Source organism: Clinocottus analis, unplaced genomic scaffold (genome assembly GCF_023055335.1).
Source record: "Clinocottus analis isolate CAN_PGR_092001 unplaced genomic scaffold, fCliAna1.0.p SCAF_23, whole genome shotgun sequence".
NCBI classification, from domain to species: Eukaryota; Metazoa; Chordata; class Actinopteri; order Perciformes; family Cottidae; genus Clinocottus; species Clinocottus analis.
Window position 1 is genome coordinate 4,038,466 of NW_027175965.1, and position 23,314 is coordinate 4,061,779.

The following is a 23,314-nucleotide window of genomic DNA, read 5'->3' on the forward strand; positions in this document are numbered from 1 at the left end:
ATTAAACCAATGAGCAAATGTACACCAATGTTATTCATTACACATGTGCAACCAGTGACATTGATATGACAATACAGTGTCTCTGCCACATTTCTTCATGACTTGACAGTAACACGTTTCCTTTTTTTCAATAAACACAAATCTTTATTTTCAATATGACACTAAATGCAAGCCAGTAGGCCGATAATATTGTTTTCTTTAAGAAAATTCAGTCAACCATATTATCCGAAGACTGCCATGAGAAAGAGGCTCTTTTTGTTGTTTTACTCTTTTCTAGAGCTTTGAAGCAACATCAATTAAACAGTCAGACATAGAAAAATATCAGCATGCATAACAGCCCATTGGTGTCAAAAAAACAACAATCGACCGAGGACATGATGGGAAATGCTTATAAGCCGCTGCAAAGCCCAGAGTTCTGCAGAGCCCAGAACAAAAATAAATAAGACGCGTCATAAAGAGACAGAACATGATTATAAATGATAATAAATTAAGACAGCGTTGATGTAAATACGTTCAAAGGTGTGAACTGTCCGGCAGGCTCTCTCTCTCTATGTGCAGTCAGTGATGCGTTTCCAGCTCCACGATGGTCCACTCCCCCTGTGGAGATGCTGCGTCCTCTGGGGAGAAGCTGGTCACCGTGATGCTGGTGGAGGAGTCTTCCATGGGCGAGATGAGCTCCGCCCAGCGTTTGAAGGTCTCCTTCTCTGGGGACAGGAAGCCCTGCAAGTCCAGGCAGTCGCGAGACAGCGACAGCGTCTGCTTGATCAGGTACTGGGCCAGGTTGAGCTCCTCGGGCACGGGGTTTATGACGCCCAGATTGGACTCGTGGTCCGAGAGGAGCCGCCTGAGCAGGCTCCAGTCCCGCTCGGCGAACTCATTATTCTCGTCGCCGTCCCCGGTTTGCTCCTCTTCCTTCGCACTAACGTCCCTGTCCCTGTCCGGGCAGCGCTCAAACGCTTCTCCCACGTCCGTCTCGTAAATGGGAGAGAGGGCTTTGGACGGCCGGCGGTCATGTTTGCAGGTTTGATCCAATCTGTCACAACCATTGTCCCCTAAAAACAATCGACAATACTGCAGAATGACAAACTGCACCACTCCTCCACAGTTCTTTTACACACTTCAGAGACTAGTTGCTGCCTCCTACAATAAAAACACTGAGAACCGAAGGTTTACCCTTAAAGCAACTGTGTCCTTTTAAAGACATTCCACAGGGAAGTTAGGCGAGGACGGCACGTAGCGGAAGCACCGACACGTTTTGTATCCATCAGTTTGACAGTCACCAACTTCAAATATGGATGTCAACGGTGTACAGTTGCCTTAAAGGTAATACTGGGTGGACCGCCAATCTGAATCTCTTTACCCACCTGTTCAAACAAAGTAAGCCATGCACCAGTGAATTTGACACTGCATGTGTCAGTCACTAACAGTGGTAAGTGTGTGTGTTTCTTTTTTTTTTATACGTGCAGGTCTTTAGAATGGGCAGACCTAACGAACAGACTTAAATACTGTCACAAAAAAACTGATATGCAAGCAACGGTGCTTTACTTAGAGCACAAAAGACGGCAAACCACAAGTTTCTTTTGACACTCGGGTGTGTTTTCTATTTCTTACGATTTCAAAAAAGGCAAAGGATGACATAACTGGTCACCGTTTCATACGAGAAACAAAACGATGTGTACATGTTTGCAGCGGGATGGACCCGAAGTAGCGGTGCAGCAGGATTTCTTTTTCTGAATGCGATGGTGAAAAAAGAGAGACACGGCCGGACCATGACAGCTGCTCTAGAGACACATCACATACGTTACAGAGGAGGCTACTGGCACGACACAGACCTACTGGACAGAAGCTTAGAGACAACAAGACAGTCTTCTTCAAAAGTAAAAGTCTACGCATCTAGACACGTATATGTGTACTGGGTATGACAAAAGGTAATGGATAACGAAGAAAAAATAAAATAAAAACATACAAAAATGAATGATGGTAGAGGGGAATGACAAAATAATGTAATAATTGCATGCATGTGTGCAGTGCAGCGCAACATAAAACATACAAACAAAAATAAACCTCAGGAACAGGTACATTCTCAAATAGAAATACAAAATAAATTAAAAAGAATTAACAGCAAGAAGAAGCAAGGGAAAAGTTCCCCCGTATAAACACACTTTTCTGAGAAGCAGTGGCAGTTTAACGTCATCTATTTTCTATCGTTGTTTTTTTTTGTATTTGACCTTGATATCAAGGACATTTTACTTGCTTATAATTTTACATTGAACACAAATGTAAAAACAAACAAAAAAAGGTGCTACATATGGCAGTTTAACATCAACATATCTGTTAAAAATTCATTTCCAGATGTTTGTTTAATTACTGTCAACCAAAAGACCATCGCTGAGAGGCCACCAGAGCCAGAAGTTTGCGTTTCTTAAAAATGGCAACGGTTCAATACATGAAAAGCCAAAACACATTCATCTTTTACAAAGAAGCGAAAAGGAAAGCAACACTTGTTTGCAACGTCTCCTGAGGGATGGGCTTCATGGGAAACGTAGTCGAAATTTTAAGAAACGCAAGCTTGCAAACAACATTGCTGTCAGTGGTAATTATTATACCAACAAACAACATTTGATTTGGTAATGATATACTGATGTTAAACGTATATTTAAAGCACCATTGTCTATGTCAAATTATCTTTGGCTTGAAAAAAATGGGCCAAAGAAAATGGGCCAAAGAAAATGGGCGTAAAAGAAATGACAAAAAAATAATCAAAATATCATATTTTTATGTACATAAAAGTGCATTGGTATGACTATGTCACAGGCCTTGTCGCAAGGCAGATTATTTTTGACAAATACAATTCTATGATCAGTCTTAATGAAATGCTTCCTCCCCTTTTGTTGTTGTATAAGCTGAGTTTCCGAGGCCTAAGCGCCTCTGCCTAAAGGTAGATCAGTTGTTTTAAAATATACAGTTTAGGTTATTTGCTATGATGAAACCAATCTCCATCTTTAAAAGGATATGGATGTTGCAAATTCAAATTTACAACGGCTACACGATCAATGGGTTGAAATGAAGAAGCTTTAGCGATGAAAACGTGATGACTTCATTTGAATTTGAACTAGTAGTTGTAATGCGTTACTGCTCTATATCCTTTTGTTCTGAAAGAGGGATAGGTGGTCGCTGGATGTAGGTAAGGTCTAAAGGTCGGAGCGGAGGAGGATGGGTCTTGCAGGGATAAACTAAACCTTCACTGATGGAGTTTAGGGATAAGAGATGGCTTTGGGTTTGGGGGTCGAGGAAGGGTCCGTAGATCATACATTACCTGCTGGAGATTGTGCAGCATGAACAGGAGAGTCCCCTGTCAGCTGAGGCTCTTTTAAGTCTAGATGTAAATCAGCTTTCTTGCTTTCTGAGGGATTGGTGTGATTTCTGCGCGGCCCTCCATTGTATTGTTCAGTGTGCCGCAGATCCAGGTGGCACGGGCGCTCCTGTGGGGGGAGGTCCCTCGCGTCAGCGTCCGGGAGGGGGCTCCTGGACTTCTTCTCTCCGTTGACCTCCTCCTGCGCGGGATCCCGGATCTCTGTGAGGAACACGGGGGATTTCTGGTTTTCGCGCAGGCGGTCCTTTTGGTCGCCGGCGGGAGAGGCGCAGTTGGACCGGGGCGCCGCGGGGTCGGCCTCAAACACGTCACAGTGGGTCCCGCCGTCATCATGCTGCTGGGGCGGCGTTTGGACCCCGCCCTCCTCCGAGCCCAGCTCCTCGCACTCGTCGACGGAGAGCAACACCGAGCGGCGGAAGTTGGACGTGGACTGGTAGCCGGGCTGCTCGTTCTCTGGGTCCGCGCCGTCGTCGTCGAAAGCCAGGTTGACGATCCCCTGGAAGAGTGGCGAGGGCTCGGTCGGCGGCGGCGGGCCCGGTATCACCTCGACTTCAGACCTCTCGTCTTCCGTTGCCTCCTCATCTTCGTCCTCCTCTTCCTCCTCCTCAGAGGAGAAGAGCTGCGGGTCGGGCACGCTTTTCACCGTCACGGTGGCCTCCACCTCCAAGTGCTCCTCCTCGACGGGAACCTCGTCTCGATGCAACCAGGAGCGAGGGCGATGCCTCGCCGCCTCCTCCTCGCTGGTGGTTTCCGCCTCCCGCCCGCGCAGCCGCACCTCCACTCTCAAGCCGGCCCCGCCCTCGCACATCTTGAGCTCCTCTGGGGTGCTCGTGTCGCTGCTGCTGCGGCCCAGGAAGTCATGGCATCGCATGGTGCCGCACTTGGACACGCCCCTGTCGTTGGAGCAGTCGTCGTCCTGCGAGCCCCCCGCGTCGTAGTCCTCCGAGCGGGGCTTGATGTCGTCGGAGGACGTGGTGTGCGTGCTGCCGGTCTCGGACTCCGGACTGACCTGATGGTGGGTGCCGCTCCAGGTGGAGTCCTCTACGGGAGTGTCGGTGCTTCCCACGCTGCAGGGCGTGTCTACGCCGGGGCGCTCGGCATCTCTGGGAGAATTTGGGGAGCCGACCTCGTGAACTTGCCTCCCGCTGATGTGAGCCGGGATGACACCGCTTGGAGACTGTCTCGCTTTACTCCCTTCAGCCTGTTTGCAAGTGTCCGCGTTAGCACATTTGCCGAGGGGGGGTTTGTGAGCTGCTGGGGAACTCGTAGTATTTCGTGACTGTGTTTCAGACTTCTTGAGGCTCCGCTTAGGGCTTGCTTCTAGTTTAAGGCTGAGTGAATCCCCTCCGCCCTGGCTTGTTGGCTGTGCAGGCTGGTCGGAGAGCGCTACATCCGCCCCGGCGTCCCCGGCGTTTTCAGTTGGTGCGAGCTCAGTTTTACAGTCTGAATTATTGCCGTTCACCGCCTCTTTCCCTTTAGTTCCTGATTTCTTCGAGGCCGACGCAGCTGAGGTTCTGGAGGTTGCTCCGGATTTTGGAGAAGCTTTCTCCGCAGATAAATCAGTGGCGCTTTTTGGCTTTGGTGCAGACTTGGCAACGACAACTGAAGATTGCTTGGAGGGGGCTTGAGAGGCTTTTAGTGGTTTAGCACTGGATTTAGCTGAGGTTCCAGTCGCCGAAGCGGGTTTCGTGATCTTCTTTTTCTGAGCTTCACTGGCTGCTTTGTCTGGTGCTGAGGATTTCAACCCATCTTTGCTGTCTTCTTTTCTGGGAGAGGCCGGCTTTTTCACGGAGGATCCATGCTTCGAAACTAACCCAAAGACAGAGCAGGACATTATAAGACAATGCAACAGTATACTGGCAGACGTTTGAATCAAGCTGTGACCATCTCACCGTGGTGGTCTGGTGTGCCTCTCCCCTTGGCGTCTGCCTTCGCTGCCGTCCCTCCAGTGGACGCTTTGTCCGCTGCACCAGTCTTGACTTTGACACTTTCTCTCGCACTTGGCTTATTGGTAGGACTGTGATTGGTTGAAGGAAACATATGCAAACAACAGAGTGACCACACACATTTTTAACAGAAGATCCCAAATAACATCTGGCTCACATAAGGATAAAGATATATTTATTGTCATTGTAAAAAAAACATACAACGAAATTAAGTTGGCAACTAAAAGTTAGGACAGCAGTAACAGATAAAAACAGGTATAAGAACAGGACATCCTAATTTAAAAAGAAAAAAATAATTAAAATAAAAAATAATTTTAAATAAGAAATAGATAAAACATAAAACACAGGCATCAATGGATTTAAAGTGCAAAAGTGACGTGTTAAAGTCTATTTTTGCCCCCCCCCCCCCCCCCGCAGCACTGTCCGGTGTGAGCTGGGTCGGGTGGGGGTGATGGAGGAAACTGCTCTGGGGAAAAAGCTGTTCCTCACATCATCTTTATTCAATATTCATGAGAGTATGTTGCAGAAAAAGTAAACCACGAATTAACGTTCAACACCAGAGGGGGGCAGCAAAGCCTTTTCTCCCATTTTGTCAAGGACAAGCTCCTTAGACATGAGCTGATTATCACTGCAAAGAATTTCAAGTTGTTACTTGTGTCCTTGGGAGGGATGTTCTACCCTTGTTATCAACAAAACATAACTGGAGGACCAGGAGGCGAGAGGACATTTTCACAGTTTGAGATTTAGCTGCGTGCCCAAGGTTGAAGGATTTTCATTATCGGACATCTTAGTGAGTTTACCCAGGTACAGTTTGATAGAATCTGCCTGAGATTGTCACCATAGCAAGAATATTACAGGTCAGTTTGAACACAATACATAATTTACAAGTGATTTCTATCGCTTCCCGATAGAGGGGAGTTCAATGTTACCTGCTCTCCCAGAGTACCTTCATTCTGGTGGGGTACAGAGATAACTTTGGCACGCTGCACAGAGGAGCCGTTACCTGTGCCATCTGTTTCTTTACACAAGACTGCAATCCAAACATGTTGTGTTAGCCTACCGGCTATTTGTTGGCTACCTTGCACGGTTGCTTTCCAGGGAGACTGTTAAATATTGATGTGCTCCCGGGACAGATGGAGTTTGGATGATGCAGATTGTAAAAGGGATATTTTTAACATCTTTGAAGGACAGATAAGAGGCTTGTCAGAAAACGCTACACAGATGCTTTTAGCGTCCTGACAGCCGCACGTGGCCTAAAAAACAACCAGGTGATACCGTCATCTTATATGTCCTACATTTACATTATTATTATTAGAAGGTAGGTCTGTTTTGCTTCCTCGGCCATGGATGCTTTAAGCTAATGGAGTTGGGTGTATTGGCATAGAGCTCATATTGCAACTTGGCATGGCCATGTTAAAAACTGCAGGGGAGGTGCATGTCACTCAGACTTGTCCAGACTAAACCCAAGTTCAGCCTTACAGTCTGCAGCGTGCGCCCAACACAAACAGTCAAAATCAGTCACTTCAACTTCAGTCATTTAAGAGTAAGTCACTGTAGACCAAAGTAAGATGTTTTTGTAAAATGTTTGGTACAATAATAGCAATATTGAAGCTATCCTTCAAGATTTTGATCCTTATGATATATATTTTGGTTACTTCAACTTTTGATACAGCTTCTGTATTTTGCAAGTCAAGTTCCAGGCCCCTTGATTTAACCTAAGGGTTTTTATTGGCTCATGTTGTCATGTTAACGCGGCCTCTTCCACGGCTATTGGTACTTCAATACATATATTTATAAATCTATGTATAAATATAGAAACTCATGAATTGCCATCTGTCTCAGATATAATGAATATCTCAAGCGAGTACTTTATTTTCTGAGTATTGTTTATTCACAGTTGTATAAATCCCTTTCATTCATGTTGGGCCGTAGAATGGCATTTAAGGTGGATCCACCGAACTGGAACAGCCAAGGGGAACACTTTCATCGTTACACTGAACACACAAGACGCGATGAGAAGACACACTGATAAGCCCCATAAAATTAGGGGTAAAGCTCACCTGCTGATCTTTGCTGTGTCAGATTTCTGAGGAGGTTTTGTCAGGGGGGATTTGTTCACCGCCTTAGCCTGGTGTTTGGGCTTTGCACCTAAAACACAGAAAATGAACCACATGCACAACTGTTAATAGAGTTATTAGTCCAGGCGGAAAGTTTTGAGATCAACCGACCCCAGTCCGATTTGTTTGAATCTCAATTTACTTGTTTGAATCTCAATTTACTGATGAATAAACCATGTGATCTTCAAGGATCCGGGGCTACGTAGTCCGGTCGGGTGATGTGCCGATGTTACAGTTGCGTAGCAAGTCAATTTCAGGGTGGGGTACAGGGACACATGCTGCGATTGTACCTAGAAGGACTGGACACTCCCCTGACCCCCCCACCTCTCCTCTTTCCTAAAAACATCCTCCCTAAAGTAAGTGGAAGTGATCCGCCACACCCCTCCCTGTGGGTAAGCCATACAGTCTTTGACCTCTGCTGTTCTGCTAAGAGTTTCTGCGCTGCGCTTTGTTTGCTCATAAAACAACATTCAAACTTGACACTGCCCTTGTCTTTCCACAAAGCCCTCTAGGCCACAACACAGCATCCATCATACTAATGAGTCTGCAGATCCCATCCGTATTTCAGCTACAGTGTTACGCCTGGGGCCGACGTGTCGACCCTTTAGCTCGCCTACTCCGATGTCCTACATGGTAATTGGTGTCCGTCGCAACGATGAAATGTAAAGAAGTCAATAAAGAGCGTAAACCTGGGATGGAGTGGGTGTCATTGCGAGGGCTGCTGGCACCGTTCTCTGGCGAGGCGCTGCCTGATGTGGAGGAGGCGCTGCGCTGAGCGTGACTGGTGCCAACAGCGCCGTCAGCCTTTCCCGCTGAGATCTTTTGAGCCTTCATTGCCCCAGTCTGGCTTGTAGACGTGCAGCTCGGGGGAGATGTTTTAGGCCTCGCACCGGGGTTTGGCTTCTTTTCTGGCTCTCTGGCACCATGAGAGCTTCTGAGGCCATTGGCGCTGGCTACGTCCCGCCTGGCCCCTGTGGCCCCTGTGCCGTTGACAACCGGCGCGCCGGCTGACGCCGCCTTAGCTTTTGCGGCTACACTCCGGTCTCCTGGCTTTTTCGCGTTCTTCGCCTTGGAAGTGTGACCTTCTCCCGGTTTGGTCGCTGTTCCCAGTCCATCAGACTTCATGGCCGACGCAGCACTGCGCGAGACAGAAGTTGCGTTTTTGGACACCCTCTGTGTCCTGTGCACAGGAGGACTCTCAGGTGCAGATGAAGGGCATTTTATAGCCCTCGACTGCCGGAGGGCAAAAAAAAAAACAAATTAGTCACGTAACCGTGAGACAGGATTAATCAGCAAAGAATCAGAGCACGGTCAGATGCAACAGAATAACATTGGTGCAGATTACCACGAGGCACTGGAGCAAACTGCTGGAAAAATGCTGACTAACATCATCTGAAAATCTACTCAGTCTATGGACATCTCCATAGTCTGTGTAAACATCCTGTTGGGTTTTATATTGACTTTTGGTTTCTTACCTCTGTCTTTCTACTTTGTGTCGTTCTGTAAACTTTAGCGAACAGTCTAAACAAACTGGGAACTAATAATTGCCGGTTAGTGTCGGCAGAACGACGACAAAAGGGATTTGTGTCTCGCATGTTTCAGGGAGCAGCACATGAAGCCTCAAATCAGGCAAACTTCTTGTTTTAACTGCATCAAACCACTTTGCCCGATATGTAGAGGCGCTCCACTCCACATGACTAAACATGTTGGCAGTCCCTCTCTAGATCACCTCAGCCGGGCTTGTTTTAGCTATACATCTGTTGAGAAAGGCCCTGCTGCTAATTCTATACTGTATCTCTTTGCGGTTGGGGCGGGGCATTTATGACATATGGCATCCGATGGCCACACACTGTCATCACTGTCAGAGATTACACTAATTCACATGGATTTCTCTGAGCTAAAGAATTCATCAAAAGTTCACATCATCAAGCTACAAAGTCAGAGTGAGAAGTGACAACTTCATTGTTTTCTTGTTTCGGAATCACAATTAAACCGTAAATAAAACATGAATGTCATTGCATGGTTGGATGATAACATTACCTGTGAGCTCGTGAATACAGGCTTTTTGCCAAGTCTTCGATTGTCCCCTTTATCAATGGCATCTGTCAAAACGGGATGAAAGGAAGACCACAGATCACCATTAGTATGTTGCCTGCAAAACAGACCAAATCCAAGGAAAATATTTAAGAAAAGGACTGCATCAGTTGTTTTTCCAAGACGCTGCTTTTCATGGCAGCTGGAGAATCTATTCTATTCATTCACAAATTCCTATTTCCACCCCCTTTGTTTACCCTTTAGGAAACAAGCAATAAATCGATGGATCGATCAGTCAGACAAGGGCTATTCTAAACAAAGCACGGCCATTCCTATACTGTATACAGAACAATTTGAGAATCTACTGATTTATTTGATAAATCAATAGCAAATGAAATGAAATCGACTGTTTGCTTGTGTTGTGTTTGCATGTGAGACCGGGAATCCGATTTCACTGGCAAGAAATGTACCAGTAATAGCAACACGCTGATACCAGCAGCCAAATAAATTATTCATGCGTTGAATTTCAACACATTACAGCAAAGAAAACAGCACAGTATATGTAACTGTGGAATTGTTGTAATTGGAGTCATGTTCAGAAACCACAAAGACTCCCCACCCATGAAAACCAGCATGGCGCGTCTGCTGCATTTACCGTGTTAGCAGACACTCATCTGTCCGAGACAGTTACAGTCACATGAAGCACAAATGTTTAATCAACAGCACGGGGCAAACTGTAAATGGGTTAGTAGTAGCCAGGAAGATACGGAAAGAGAAGCCCTTAAGTATTAAATCAGCCAACAGCGTATGCTCCAAGGGCTTCGGTTCATCTTTGATGATGCAGAGCCACTGCTTCAGAGCCAGGTTGGGTTAGGGGAGGGGGGAAATAATAAAATACATACATCCACACCGCAGCATTAATATCCTACTGTGTAAAGAAGAAGAAAGCTCACAGCACGGCTTTCCTCCCTTACCTGCCAGTATCCTCTCTCTGTGCTTGGGCGACAGGGTCTCCCATCCCTGCGTGTGGCGGACGGCGTAAAAGGTCTGAAGCAGGAAGGTCCACAGCCGACTGCGTAGCGTACAAATCTGTTGCCTGAACGGCTGGCGGCAACACAGAGGAGAGAGTGAGCGAGAGAGAGAGAGAGAGACAGAGAGAGAGAGGGAAGGAGGGAGGGAGGGAGGGGAGAAGAATGGAAAGGGGTGCGCTAAGGCACAAGCGAATCAGCAGCTGCTTGGAGAACCTTTCGCCATGGCAACAAATACCCCTCCCTCCCCCTCCCCTGTCTCTGTTGCAGAATCCACTTGAGCTCCCTCGAGCGAAGTCAGTGATGTCAGCGGCTGATGCCCATTCTCCCGTTTCCACGCCCGATTATAAAAACAAGACTGGAAGGCACGGGGAGGAGCCATCTCCACCTCCTCCGACCACACACACGCACACACGCACACGCACACGCACACACACACACACACACACGCACACACACAAACACACACGCAGATTAGTGAAGGCCGCTGGCACACGTCACAGTGTCCCTCAGCCTAATCCATTCTGCCATACTGTACGGTCTTTACAGGGGTTATGTGCTTTAACTTGTGCAGGCAGGTCACTTTCCCCTGGAAGTCGGCTCACAGGATTAACCTGCCCGCTCGCACTATACATTTCGTTAGTCTTTTAATCTCTCAACTGTTGGACCAATACGATTTCACAATTATTTTCGCCAATGTTAACAAAGCTTACAGTCTGAGACATCATCTCAACTTCACTCAACATTTCCATACTTGTTGATACATCAACTCATAGTTGCGATACAGTCGTCTTACATCTAAACGACATCCAAGGTAAAGCACGAAGTCGGCAGTTTGGAGAAATAATGCCATCCGGCATTCAAACAAACACACAAACTTGATATCAACAAAAAGGCCAACATTTATAGTTCTCAATAACCATAACTGCCACAGGTCAAAATCAGATGAAACGTGTGATGTTTGAAACTCGGTGGCTGCATCATTTGTGTCGTGTGTTGTTAAAATGTTCGCGATAAGAAGAGTGTCCCCCCCGTTTCGTTTATCCCGTGTACGAGCGTACATGCGGCTGACACTTGTATCCATTGATAGACGTTCACTAAATGTGTATTTGAAGACGCGGAGTGGAAAATTAATAACATTCTCAAGAAAGCATTATAAGATCAACAAGATTATTTGTGCGCCTCCTTATTTGACAGTTGTACTAAGTGACATTCCACATTTGTATGGTTTCCTTTCTGGGTTTTCTCACCTCATGAAACATTAATTCAACAACTCACGGTACACAACAATTGAAAATGTATACGGATAATAATGCTATTTGTAATGGAGGGCAAATTAATGGTTGGCCGAAATCCCGAGAACCACCAACATGAAAACCATTTCATACCACAGCAGAGCAGCGCGGGACCCATCTCACATCCTGGTGAGAAACAGCGGAGCAAAGTCACGTTGATGAACTCGTTGGCTCATTCAGACCGACCCGTAACACATATTTACCCTGAAGGTCTTTGCGTTGGTCTGAAATGTCAAGTAAATGTGGAGATCGCTCATCCGAAGCTGTATCCAGAATGAAGTAAAGCATATGATGATAATGAAGATAGAGGGGGGGGAGAAACATTATGGTTGTTAGGAAAGATTTTTAAGCAACACGAGACAAAAGAGAGAAAGCAGAAAGATAACGCTGCGTTCACACCGGTAGTTTGGTTCACTTGGCTGAGACAAATAGAAAAAGGCGCTTTTGCCATTTGATACGAGTCTGACTTACTACCAACTAAGTGAAAAGTCACCACCTTTTATGTAGCAAACTGGATACGTTTCCAACGTTGGAAATAGCATCCAGAGGATATGCAGTGCAGAGGACACGGATACATTTGGCCGTGTTTTGGGTAACGCGGATATTCAGCTGTACGTATTGGAGCCAGCGGATGCGCTGTGACGAGAGGGCCGAGGCTGCATTAGCCGTTAAACGTGATATGGCCGGCGGGGATCCTCCAGGCGGCAGCAGCTAGCACAGGCCCTGCCGACACGAGCTCCACGAGCAAGAGAACTCCGCTTTCTGGTCAATAAAGCGTGCACAGAGAAATGTATTGCCTCATGGACTACATCTATCCTCCCTCCAGGCATTCCAGAGATATCGCGTTCACGAGGATGAAGCGCACAGACCGATAGACAACACGGAAAAAATAATAATAATGCCTCCGGGCCCACGGCTGCCGCAGAGGCAAAAAAAAGAAACGCATCTCAAGGATCAATTGCTAGCTTTTTTACAGAGGTTTCAACAGCATCTCACAGTCTTCCTGTGCAGAGGGAGTTAGATGGTTAGATGTCAGTTTCTCTGGGAATCCCACCGCTGTTGATCCAACTCTCTAAACTCTGACTCAAGTCAGGTAGTTGGAGTTACTTTGTACAAACATCACACCTTCAGGAAGATCATGAGCAGCAATTGAAAGCTCTGGCAAAAACTTTTAGTGAATATTGATTTGTTGACAGTTTGCTTGGACGTTATTTGGTCCGAATTTAGGTTCCTGTGACTTCGTTCTCACTAGTCTTAATGGTCTTTTGGTCTCGGCGTGATGTCTGATTTTGAAAAGACAAGCGAATGTGATTTGTGTCACCTCCTCTCGTTTTTGCCCCCCTTCCTCTTCCACGTCATCTCCGCACAGCGAGTGCACGGCGGCGAAAAGATCACAGCAGTTGTCGACGGTCACACCTTCTCGGATGGCCGAACACAGCTTCTTCAACAACGTGGGCTCGCGGGTAAACTCTTCCCTCTGTAACGGGAAGGTAACAAGACACTCGTCAGAAGAAAAGACGTAGAAACCTGAGCCGAGCTGCGGCCCCACAGGTCATCCCAGTGCGAGTGAATCGGCGACGCCTTACCCTGCAGAGATCCTGGAAGGCCTGAGTGTGGAGGACGAGGGGGAGATGCTGGACAATGACGTGCAGGCTCTCCTCCTGGAGCTCCGTGGCGAGACTCCTCACCTGCTGAGCCCACTTGACTTCTGGGAGGCTGCCGATCAACTGCTCGGTGCCACAGAGCATGGTCACCGCGCTCTGCACCGTCTGTACGGAGAACAACCGTCAGATGAAGAAACCCTCGCCGTCGGTAAAAACACAGAACAAAGTCAAATGAACACAGCCCTCCATAAAGAGCTTTTTTTTCCTCTCTGGCTCGAGAGCTATTGATCGGTGGAGGGGAATCCCAGAATGTGTGTAATGGTTCTTGGCCAGCTCTGAATCTTAATACTTCGCCAAGAGAGAACAATAGCACATTTGTCTTGCTTTACTCGCAGAGTGTACCCCCAAATCTTTGATGTTGATGAAAGACAGACGCGAGATTCAATTACCAGTTACACGGCTGGAATCACTCCCCGCCCGTCTGCATCCACATCATATTCCTAAATTAGTCCGTCTTTAATAACTGAGAATTTAATAAAGGTCATGTTTGATTGGGTTATGTTTGGATTTCCTTCCTGTGGAAAGACCTCTGGAGAATGGCTTGATGATATTTGTGCAATTACATGAATGCGGCCGTGCTGATGACTCTGTCAGGGAGGAACTCACCATGGTTTCAGTTACGGCCGTGAGACATGCTACGTGGAGCTCTGGGGACAAGAGGGAGAAGTTCCTCTCGCACCAGGTCTTCACATAGTGATCCGCCACCCACCTGGAAATACACATTGTGTAGAAGAGGATCTGGAGATCACTTGCTTTTGGAGTCTTCGTAACAGCAGCGTTTGGTTTCTGGGCAATTTGCCAATATAAACCAGTCACACAAACACATGGAGGCCTTTTTTTCTGCGTTTCTGCAGTGAGAAAAAAAAAAAAAAAAAGAGGAGTCTCGGGCTCCGAGGCAGCGGCCCGCAGAGCTTTGCTCAAGGGAAAAAACGGAGTGAGTGAGGATGAGAAGGTCGGTAACGCACTGCTGCACAGAGCAGCGCAGCTCGATTCACCGTCATACTTGCATGACTCATCAAGACCCAGCAGAGACAACCCCCCCAACCCCACCCCACCTCAAATCCGGAGCATCGTTCGCCTGCAGAAGAATCGGCTGCAGGAGAGCTCAAAATGAAATGTTCTCGGTTTGTGCGCACTGGAATGAACCAAAAGGAAGACATGACAGCATATAGGTTTTCCTGTTATATTTCATCCGAAGGCAAGGCAATATGCGATATATAATATACTTTGTTTACTGAACAGCAATCTTTAGAGATGCCGTAACTCTGATTCACTTCATTTAAAGACTTATTTAAGTTAAAACACAAATCAATTCAAGACATGTGAGAAGTGAGTCATTCATTTTAAAAATCTCAAATATTAATACGTTTTGACTCAACAGAGTGGTGCATTGAATCAGATGAAAGCAAATCGCATTACACAACTAACCCCGAGCGACTTAATAACACAGAAGTATGAACCCACATGCTGGTTACCTAGCAACAAGATACGGATGTAACTTGCTGTGGCGAGAATGGTGACAGGTTAATGTGTTGCCCTTTTTTTTTCAAATTACACAAGCAACTTTCCAGGTCAAGTTTGGCCAAAACAACCCCGCCCCCCCCCAAAAAGTTCCCCAAATGCTCGCATTGTTTATTTCCCATCTGTAACACATTTTGAGAGAAGCGGCGGCAGACACTCACCTCTTACACAGCATGTGGAGGTTTTGAAGGCCTAAGGCGTGCGTGAGCGACAGACACTCCAGAACAGTTTTCTGAACCCCGTCAGTTGGCTGCTGAGAAGTGAAACCAGCGTTACTATTGACACTGAGCATGCGGGCGCTTTATAAAACCAACAAGTCTGAAGCCAACGGAATAAAAAACTAAAAAAAGGGGATTTGTTCTCTGTGTTTTCAGCTGAGACGCTCCACAAACTGCCATGTCACTGTTGTTCTGGACTACAGAGGGAGCGGTGCGCTGAAGAGATCGGATATAAACGGCAACAAGATCGCAGAGGAGAGAAACATTAGCAGTAGAAAAAGTCGAGCCGACATTTAGAATCGATAACGTTTGATGAGGTGCGATAATGACACTTTGCATTCAGAGCATGCGCCACGTGGATCTCATCGAGCTCTATTGGCAGGCGGATAATCAGCCTCTCGAGTAGGGACCCATTGATCTAACTGTTTCCCTCCTGATACCGGTTGTGTCACCTAAACTCCAGCGCTCTCCTTTACTCGATTTAAAATCTGTGCAGCTCCCTTCGTGGAACTCACTGGAGTAACTCGCATGTACGGTGACTTGAGTCCCGGGATTATTGAGGTGCGACAAAACTAATTCTGTGGCCAGACGGGATTAAATGACTGGAATTGATATTTTTTTTCGGTGACTTTGACAAACAATGTGAAACTGGACCGGCCAAATCACGACAGAGACCCGATCTGCAGTGTGGAGTGATCCTGTTTCTGGAGTACAGGCAATGCGTTGAACGGTGCACAAGAGTGGAGGCCTTAAATCTTTTCATGTGGCCTAGCGCTTTGGTGGCATATCATGTATAGTTTTATTCATGTTTGTGTTTGGATGGGCACACATATTTGATGTGAAGAAAATTATTTAGATTTTTACAAATTGTGAATTCAAAGACTTTGAATCAAATTATTAAAAAGCGCTATATGAAGGTGAAAGAACGCATTAGTTTTGTTTTGTTTTAAAGATAGACGAATAATCTGAAGTGTGGATATTGAAAAACTATATTCAACATATTTGAAGAATCAAAAATGCTCCACATGTGAACCTACCTGACACATGTGTATAGAGAAGCAATAATAAACTGATGAAATCGCTCCTCATATTTGCTAGTTTTCCTCATGTATAGCTGACCTTGGGGAAGAAGCGGCAGTAGTCTCGGGTCAGAACCATCTCCACCACATCCTTCAGTCCCTCTAAACCCAACATGTCTGCTGCAAACATCACCTGACTATGGGGACAGGAGACAGGAAATGCGGATCAGCTTGTATACGCGTGTTCTACTCATGTGGGACAGTCTGCTCACAGACAGTACCTGGCACTGGCTCCGGGTGGCAGATCCACAATGGCCCCATACATGAACTGTAGCAGGATCTCCATCTCATCTGGCCCCAAACTTTAAGGGTTAACAAAACAATACAAGTCATATTTTCTTCATGTTAACATACAAAATTGTCCCTAGGCACCAGTCTAATATCATCTGGGTGATTTCAGGCACACAGTGTTTTATTCCGCCTATACTGGAAACACGACCGAGGATGCTGTAAACAAAATACATATATCATGCAGCACTCAAGCCATGTGACCGCAGCCTGAGGTCCATTCCCCCCCCCCCCCCCCCCCCCCCCCCCACCTCGAGCACGTCAACGCAGCAGCTCCTCACTCTGACAGCCAAGTCTTCCCCAGTTACGGTCAGATCAGTAATGGTGATACGGGTGACACGTCTCTCACTGGAGGGGGAAAAATGGGCCTCATTTGCCTTTACCCCGCTCTGAGAAGAGACTGGTGGTGGTTAGGGTGCGGGGCCGGGTGGAGGGGGGACGGTCGTGGAGGCTCTTCAGCCGGCAGTGGATGGGAAGACGTTTATGCGCCTCAAAGGAGACGTTGCTACCTTGCTTGGTAGAAAATCCATTTGCAATTCCACCGGCAGTGGGTGGCTGCGTGTGAGGAGTTCAAACATGTACATTGTGAGTGAAACCCCCCCCTCCCCCGGCCCTCATACTGTACAAAGCCACCTCTGTAGCGAGGCCTGAATAATTTATGCGGCACATGCAGTAATTCAGCCGCATCGTTCGGGAATGAAATGTAGCACTGCTGGACCGGGAGCGGAGGTGTTGCCATCGATCCCCGTGACCGATGCCGACGTCTTACCCTTGCAAAGTGATGCACTGTCTGGAGCTCTCCATCCAACTCCCGCTCAGCATGGCTCGAAAGTACTGAGACCGCGCGCACAGGATTGCCCTAGAAACCCAATAAAGCAGACAGCGGCATGTCAGATCCACCCACCGCTTTAATATTTCACATGTCATCTGGAGGGCATGCGTGTACTTAAGTGGCATAAATATCCTGTGTGCTCTGTGGTCTCTGGAGATTTTTCCTTTCAATCCCCTGTCTCTGAAGATTTTGCTGTCAGATTTGGAAATATAGCACTTAATTAGTTTCAATAAAGGCTGGTGATATTCTAATATCGCATGAAAAAACCCAAACCAACAAACCACAATTGATCCCTCTAACAAGTACTACGTGTGTATCAAAGTCTGATGCATTTTATTCCTCCGGAGCTCCTGTGAAGTGATTAGACACTCAAGGAGCTGTTGAACCGTATCACAGGGTGACATGAATATGACACTGTTGTTTACTACAAACACGGTCCTGCTGCCAGAAATACTTACCAGCATGGCTAAAGTGGAATAACTTGCAGCTGATTATTATCCCCAGCATACACATTATTTCCTCCTTGTTTGAGTAAAGCTTGCTAAAAAAAAAAAAAAAGACAGTGCCCATCTGTTTTAGGGGAAGGCTTAATGTCAAGTCTTCAGTATGAAGCAAAGGACTCGAGGCAGAGAGACACGAACAGGGAGGGAAAATCCCGAGATGCTGTGAGAGCCACAAACATATTGTCTATGTTACATAGAATAATACACAGGATAATGCCAGCTTTATCATTTTTAGACACTTCGCAGTGTGATGGGAGTCAGTGGAAGTAAATGAAATTGAGGAATAATTAACAACATGGTAAATTGGCCTAAGACAATAATGACAAACCCACATAATGTGATTTAAGGTTCAGGTGAATAACTTGGTAACCGCACAGAAGAAGACCGTTTAGGTATCAATATCAGTGCTATGGGAAACGTATTCAAGATAAATTAGACTGCCAAACATTCTTAAAACATTGAATGTTGAATGAACACCTGAACATTATAATCCCATAATCCGGTAATAAATCATATGTTAATATATTGATATCATATTCATTTCATTGCCACGCTCTATTTTCTGCGATGTGGAGCCGATGTATTCCTTTTTTAGTCAGATAAATCCACGTAGTGAGCGACAACATGTGAGAAATGAGCTTTCTTCTACAAACCCAGATTGGGTTTATTTTTTCATTATTAGAAATTCCTATTGGAGCTAAAAGAAAACCCTCAGTTCACTCTTTTTTTTAATATTTGTCCCAGATTATGGGTAACCTTTATGGTTGTGTCAACTAGCATAGACATTTGGAAACATTCGCATTCAAACCCTTCATTCAAAACACGTTCTGTGGAGAGCGTGACTGTTAGAAAGCGCTCTATTTTACGCCTCTTAGGTCCTCTGTTCTTGTGCCGTGTCATGCTACTGTGCTTCAGGCGGCGGGCTGGAGAAGCCATGATCCCGTTCAAAATATCACTGCTGCAGAGCAACCCCTAAAAAATAAAAAATAAATAGCCCAGCTTCCTCTCTGACGAGCTCTCGTTGGCTGGCTGCTCCCCTGAGCTGGGAGAAACCTGTCTCCATGGTTACCAGCGGCTACTACTACCTCCGCATCACAGAATGACCACCGCTACGAGTCGACAGGAGATGTGCGACCTCTGCAGTGTCTGCACGGGATGTGATGCGCTGAAAGGAGCGTACTCCCACTGTGCCCGCCACATATGATGGCATTCACAGGAAACAAAACCATAACAAACAGAGTGTGCTTTTGGCTGAGCGGAAAGAGCTCTACCTGTGGCAGGAGAAGACCTGCTCCGCTACTTGGATGGTGATGTCACACTGCTCCCCCCTCCGGTACAGATCCAGCAAGTCCGCTCCGAGGCCCGAGGCCGGCTCAAGAGCAGCGTCTGGAGTGGAAGTTGTGACGCGGGATGTGGTGACAAAGAGAACGTGTGAGACACACAACATGGGTATTTATGTGTGTATGTGTGTGTGTGTGTGTGTGTGTGAGAGAGCGAAAGCTCACTAAACCATTAAAAATACTACACACAATGAACAAAAACTATGGAAAAGTATCCATAGCGTGGCCGTGCTGCAATTAGCGGTGGCCGCAACTGGGATCCAAAATGAGATTATCGCATAAATGGATTATGGCTGAGATAACATGATGTGAAGAGCAGCTGAGTGGCCACATAACCAGAATAAACCCGCCGTGAGAAAACGGTGTTGGTCCGTTTACCCGAGTCGGAGGAACTGTGAAGGTCTGCCGCGTCAGGAACAGGAGAAGCACTCTGCGGTACCGAGCCCTCCACGTCTGGGATTATTTCAGAGGAGCGCAGGCTCTGGTCCGCTGTGTACAGTCGCCTGGGGGGGTTAGGGGAGAATAAAGGTTAATTAAAACTGGGCCTTTCACACTTATTTAAATTACAGTCTCTCATTTGATGCAATGTGACACAGAAAGCAAGCCTGAGCAGGATTTTCCTTGTTCTCCTCTCAGTGAAGCGTTTTTATCAAGTGACCTTCAATCTTAGTTACTCAAACTGTTACAGTACATTTGGGATAAAGTACTTCTGAAATATGCCGAGTCATCCCGGCAAATGAATAAATCTGACAACATTCATGTTTCATGTCTAGCCAGGGCTCTTAGTTGCATGTTCTACCCCATCTCTCTCTTTCCTCTACTCTCCCTGTTGAATCAAAATGTGTGACACAAATATCATTTCTGCTAGTACAGAAAAAAGAAAAAAAATTCTCAAAGAAAAAAGGGTATTGTTTGGATCTTGGTGCCAAATTCGAATGGAATCATTGCTTTATCAAACTGAAAATGAACAAATTACTTTTTCTGTGATTCCTGTGCATGCAAAAACATCTGTCTTACATAGACAGGAATGAAAGGAGCTTTAAAAAGACTTTCAGACTCCGCAATAGTGCAAGCAAACAATGAAGACTCTTTCTTCTTGCCCTGATCACAAAACTGCTAACGAGACAGAGACACGAACCAGTGGATTAAGAAGCTCAGAGGCGCCGCACCGCAGAACCTCGACTGCGACACGAGAAACTTATAGATGATTACAAACACTGACACACTTCAGGGTGTGTGTGTGTGTGTGTGTGTGTGTGTCTCAAAACCGACGTAAAAATGAGATGTATTATTGAAGAGCTGCAGGATTTGGGATGCCCCTTGAAAAACAGCACACAGACCGCAGCAGACCCCTGCAGACAAAAGACGGTGCATATGGCGCCCTCTGTCAGAGGGTCTGTGAAACTGCACCACTACAAGAGAGGACTTGTCTTCTCTTAACGTCTCCTGCTAAAGAGCAGAGGTGGAGTTATCACTTCACGTGAAACTAGTGAGTGGCATTTTCTTTTTTCTACAGGGGCAAAAAAAAATGTCTAAAAGAAACAGCAATTGTAAGCAGTAATCGACATTTCACCGCCTACCTGAGGAAATCTTTCAACCCAGACAGCTCATAGCCGGACAGATGAACGATGGAGGGATCTTTGAGCGTCCGGCCCCGAAGGACATGAGGAGCTCTGGCCAACAGCACGGCCCTGTGAGCTTGCAGCGAACCAGACCCAGCACACAGAGAAACATCGGCCTCCAGCTCCTCCTGCAGCAACCTAAGAAAATGCATTACAACACTGTATCAGGGTCAAATCACTCAAAACTCTTGTTTACTAACTGAATAAATATTTAACGTACAATTAAAAGCCAACATAAAAAAACAGACAATAAACAAAGAGCTTCTCGGCCAACCTCCAAAATCTATAAGGCGAACACAAGCAGTCAGGCGCCCGGAGGCAGTTCAATGTCTTCACCATCATTATCATCATTATCTCTCGTCTGATCTGGGTGACCTAGAAACCGGTCCGCTAAAGGCCAACAGGGCGGTAGGAGATTCAAGTGCTGGTGCCGCATCCATCACTTTAAAGCTCTATTTAAAGGTGCCCAAACTGAATTCAAAATAAAAGTAATTATTCATGACTACTACCCTACTACCCATTCAACTACCCTGAAGACCACCCTTGTCATAATGGCACTATTTAAACAACGGAATCCGGTGGTACCACAGTTTTAGCACTCTGTGGATTACGTTACTGCAGTTTCATAAGTGCATCAGAAGAACTAAGCTGGCCTTTAACAACCGTAAAGAAAGCAAAAGGCTCTCTAGAGCCAACGTTTGTCCGTACTGGGCCAAAAAATGAAAGAAAGCAGCGGAACACAACTCTGTGAAGAGGACTCCTCCCTTTGGAGACATAAAGGGCTCATTTTAAGTGGATAAAAACACAGCGATTAATGTGCCGTAAAAACGTAAACGTGGTCATTGAGTCAAGTTTTTTACTTGTTTAATATGAGAGCAATGACCCCAATCGTCGTGATTAGGTATTTTATTATTTTTCTTGACACTTGCCAATGATCATTGTTTTAACCTGTGCTTCTGTTGTTCAGTGCGCACTGTCACGCGACTTACCTGTCAAGGTCTGCAGATAAAGAAGATGATAAACATCTCCTTAGCTGCTCTTTGTGTTTGCGCTCTTTGACCTGGAACTCCCTTGCAGCCTCCGTGGTGATCATTGTTCATTGGCTTACCTGGGACAGAGACGAGACAAGAATAAAACCTGGTTGCAAGCTGTGGGAACATTCAGAGGACAAACAAAAGAGACGCACGTTGTTGGAACATAACAAGCCATGTATGATGCAATTTAAGGCTTTAATATTCTGTAATAATGATGATGTCAACCTGACCCAGGTGACGCGACATGATTGGCTCCGATGCCAGGAGTGCAATACCATCTCTCACCACAAACACTGACTTACGTTTACCACCGATTGCAACCTAGAGAGGCGCTGTTTGCCCATTTGAAGAAATGGGACAGGATGACCTCGGCGAATAGAGACCAGTTAATTTACTATTATGTGTCCAACAAAATGATTAACCGTAACGTTGACGTCATTATTAAAACAAGATCATCAGCTTGACTATTAGAAAACTAGCTTCCCCTCATCACCGAGGAGAAAACCACACAGAGAACATTACCCAGACTAAGCAGCTTCCCTCTGTTTCCATATAAGTTAAATTTACTAGCAAATAAAACACACTCAGACACACTCATGTGCACGCGACGTTACCCACACTCACGCGTGTATTAGCTGTCCTCTCTGCTCGTCACGTTATGTGCCGCAAGATCAGAAACATCACTCTCATCTTCCTCTCGTGGCTAGCATGCCAGCCTAGCTAACTCGGGCTAACGTTGCCGCTAGTAGTAGTAGGTTAACCTAGTTGTTTCTTTGACCGCTAAACCTCGAATGACTGGAGATTAAAAAACAGACCGGAAGAAATGAACTACGGCAAATATTAGTCCTGAAGTGTGAGGTTCCGTCACGAGCGTGAGAGTCTCCATTGACGGGCTGACCCACTGACCGATGTTGTTGACATCCCCGCTGCACGCTGTTCTCCACCCACTGGGACGGGTTCGGGAGGGGGAGTGGTCAAGTCGTCACACCCGGAAGCTACGGCACATGCGCAGTGCAAGCGAGGGAGGCGCTGTGCCCATGTGGCTTCATATGGTGCGTTCAGGTGCTGCAAACTGACCTCGACATTCAAAATACTGTTTCAAAATATACGCCTTCTGGGCTTTGTGTGATATTGAGAAGGTTACGCGATCTGTCTGACTTTATACATGGACACCTCACGTTATAATTCAGACTACAGCGTCGAGTCAAGTCAGCAAAGACACTCAGATCGGAGTCAATCAGTTGGCCTATTTTTGCAGTTAATATTTGATTCATCTTGGTGCATTTAAAAATAATGTTTTGTTGTGTGAAGTCTACAGTGTAAATAGACAACTATACATTAGCCTATAATAGTCAAATATTTTAATGAATAGTTTCACACAAGCTTAATTTGTCTCATTCATTTATTTTTTAATGGAACA

General features: G+C 46.1%; 1 protein-coding gene across 8 annotated transcripts; it reads right to left on the reverse strand.

Moving 5' to 3' along the window:
- Positions 1–116: 116 nt before the first annotated feature.
- Positions 117–22,855, reverse strand: btbd8 (BTB domain containing 8). Of its 8 annotated transcripts, none has more exons than XM_068589558.1 (20): positions 22,801–22,855; positions 21,850–21,968; positions 20,819–20,998; positions 19,617–19,741; positions 19,170–19,284; positions 17,333–17,422; positions 16,497–16,577; positions 16,316–16,412; positions 15,140–15,231; positions 14,064–14,166; positions 13,380–13,562; positions 13,115–13,270; positions 11,997–12,056; positions 10,445–10,574; positions 9,477–9,538; positions 8,126–8,669; positions 7,380–7,467; positions 5,266–5,390; positions 3,317–5,182; positions 117–1,052 (listed from the first exon to the last, which is right to left on the reverse strand). In XM_068589558.1, exons 2-20 carry the CDS (start codon positions 21,951–21,953, stop codon positions 559–561), a joined length of 4,695 nt encoding a protein of 1,564 aa, XP_068445659.1. In that variant the 5' UTR covers positions 21,954–21,968; positions 22,801–22,855; the 3' UTR covers positions 117–558. The 8 variants fall into 8 exon arrangements, with proteins under 8 accessions (XP_068445659.1, XP_068445661.1, XP_068445662.1 ...); XM_068589560.1 differs by having other exon boundaries at positions 22,710–22,830; XM_068589561.1 differs by having other exon boundaries at positions 15,140–15,228; positions 22,519–22,830.
- Positions 22,856–23,314: the final 459 nt, after the last annotated feature.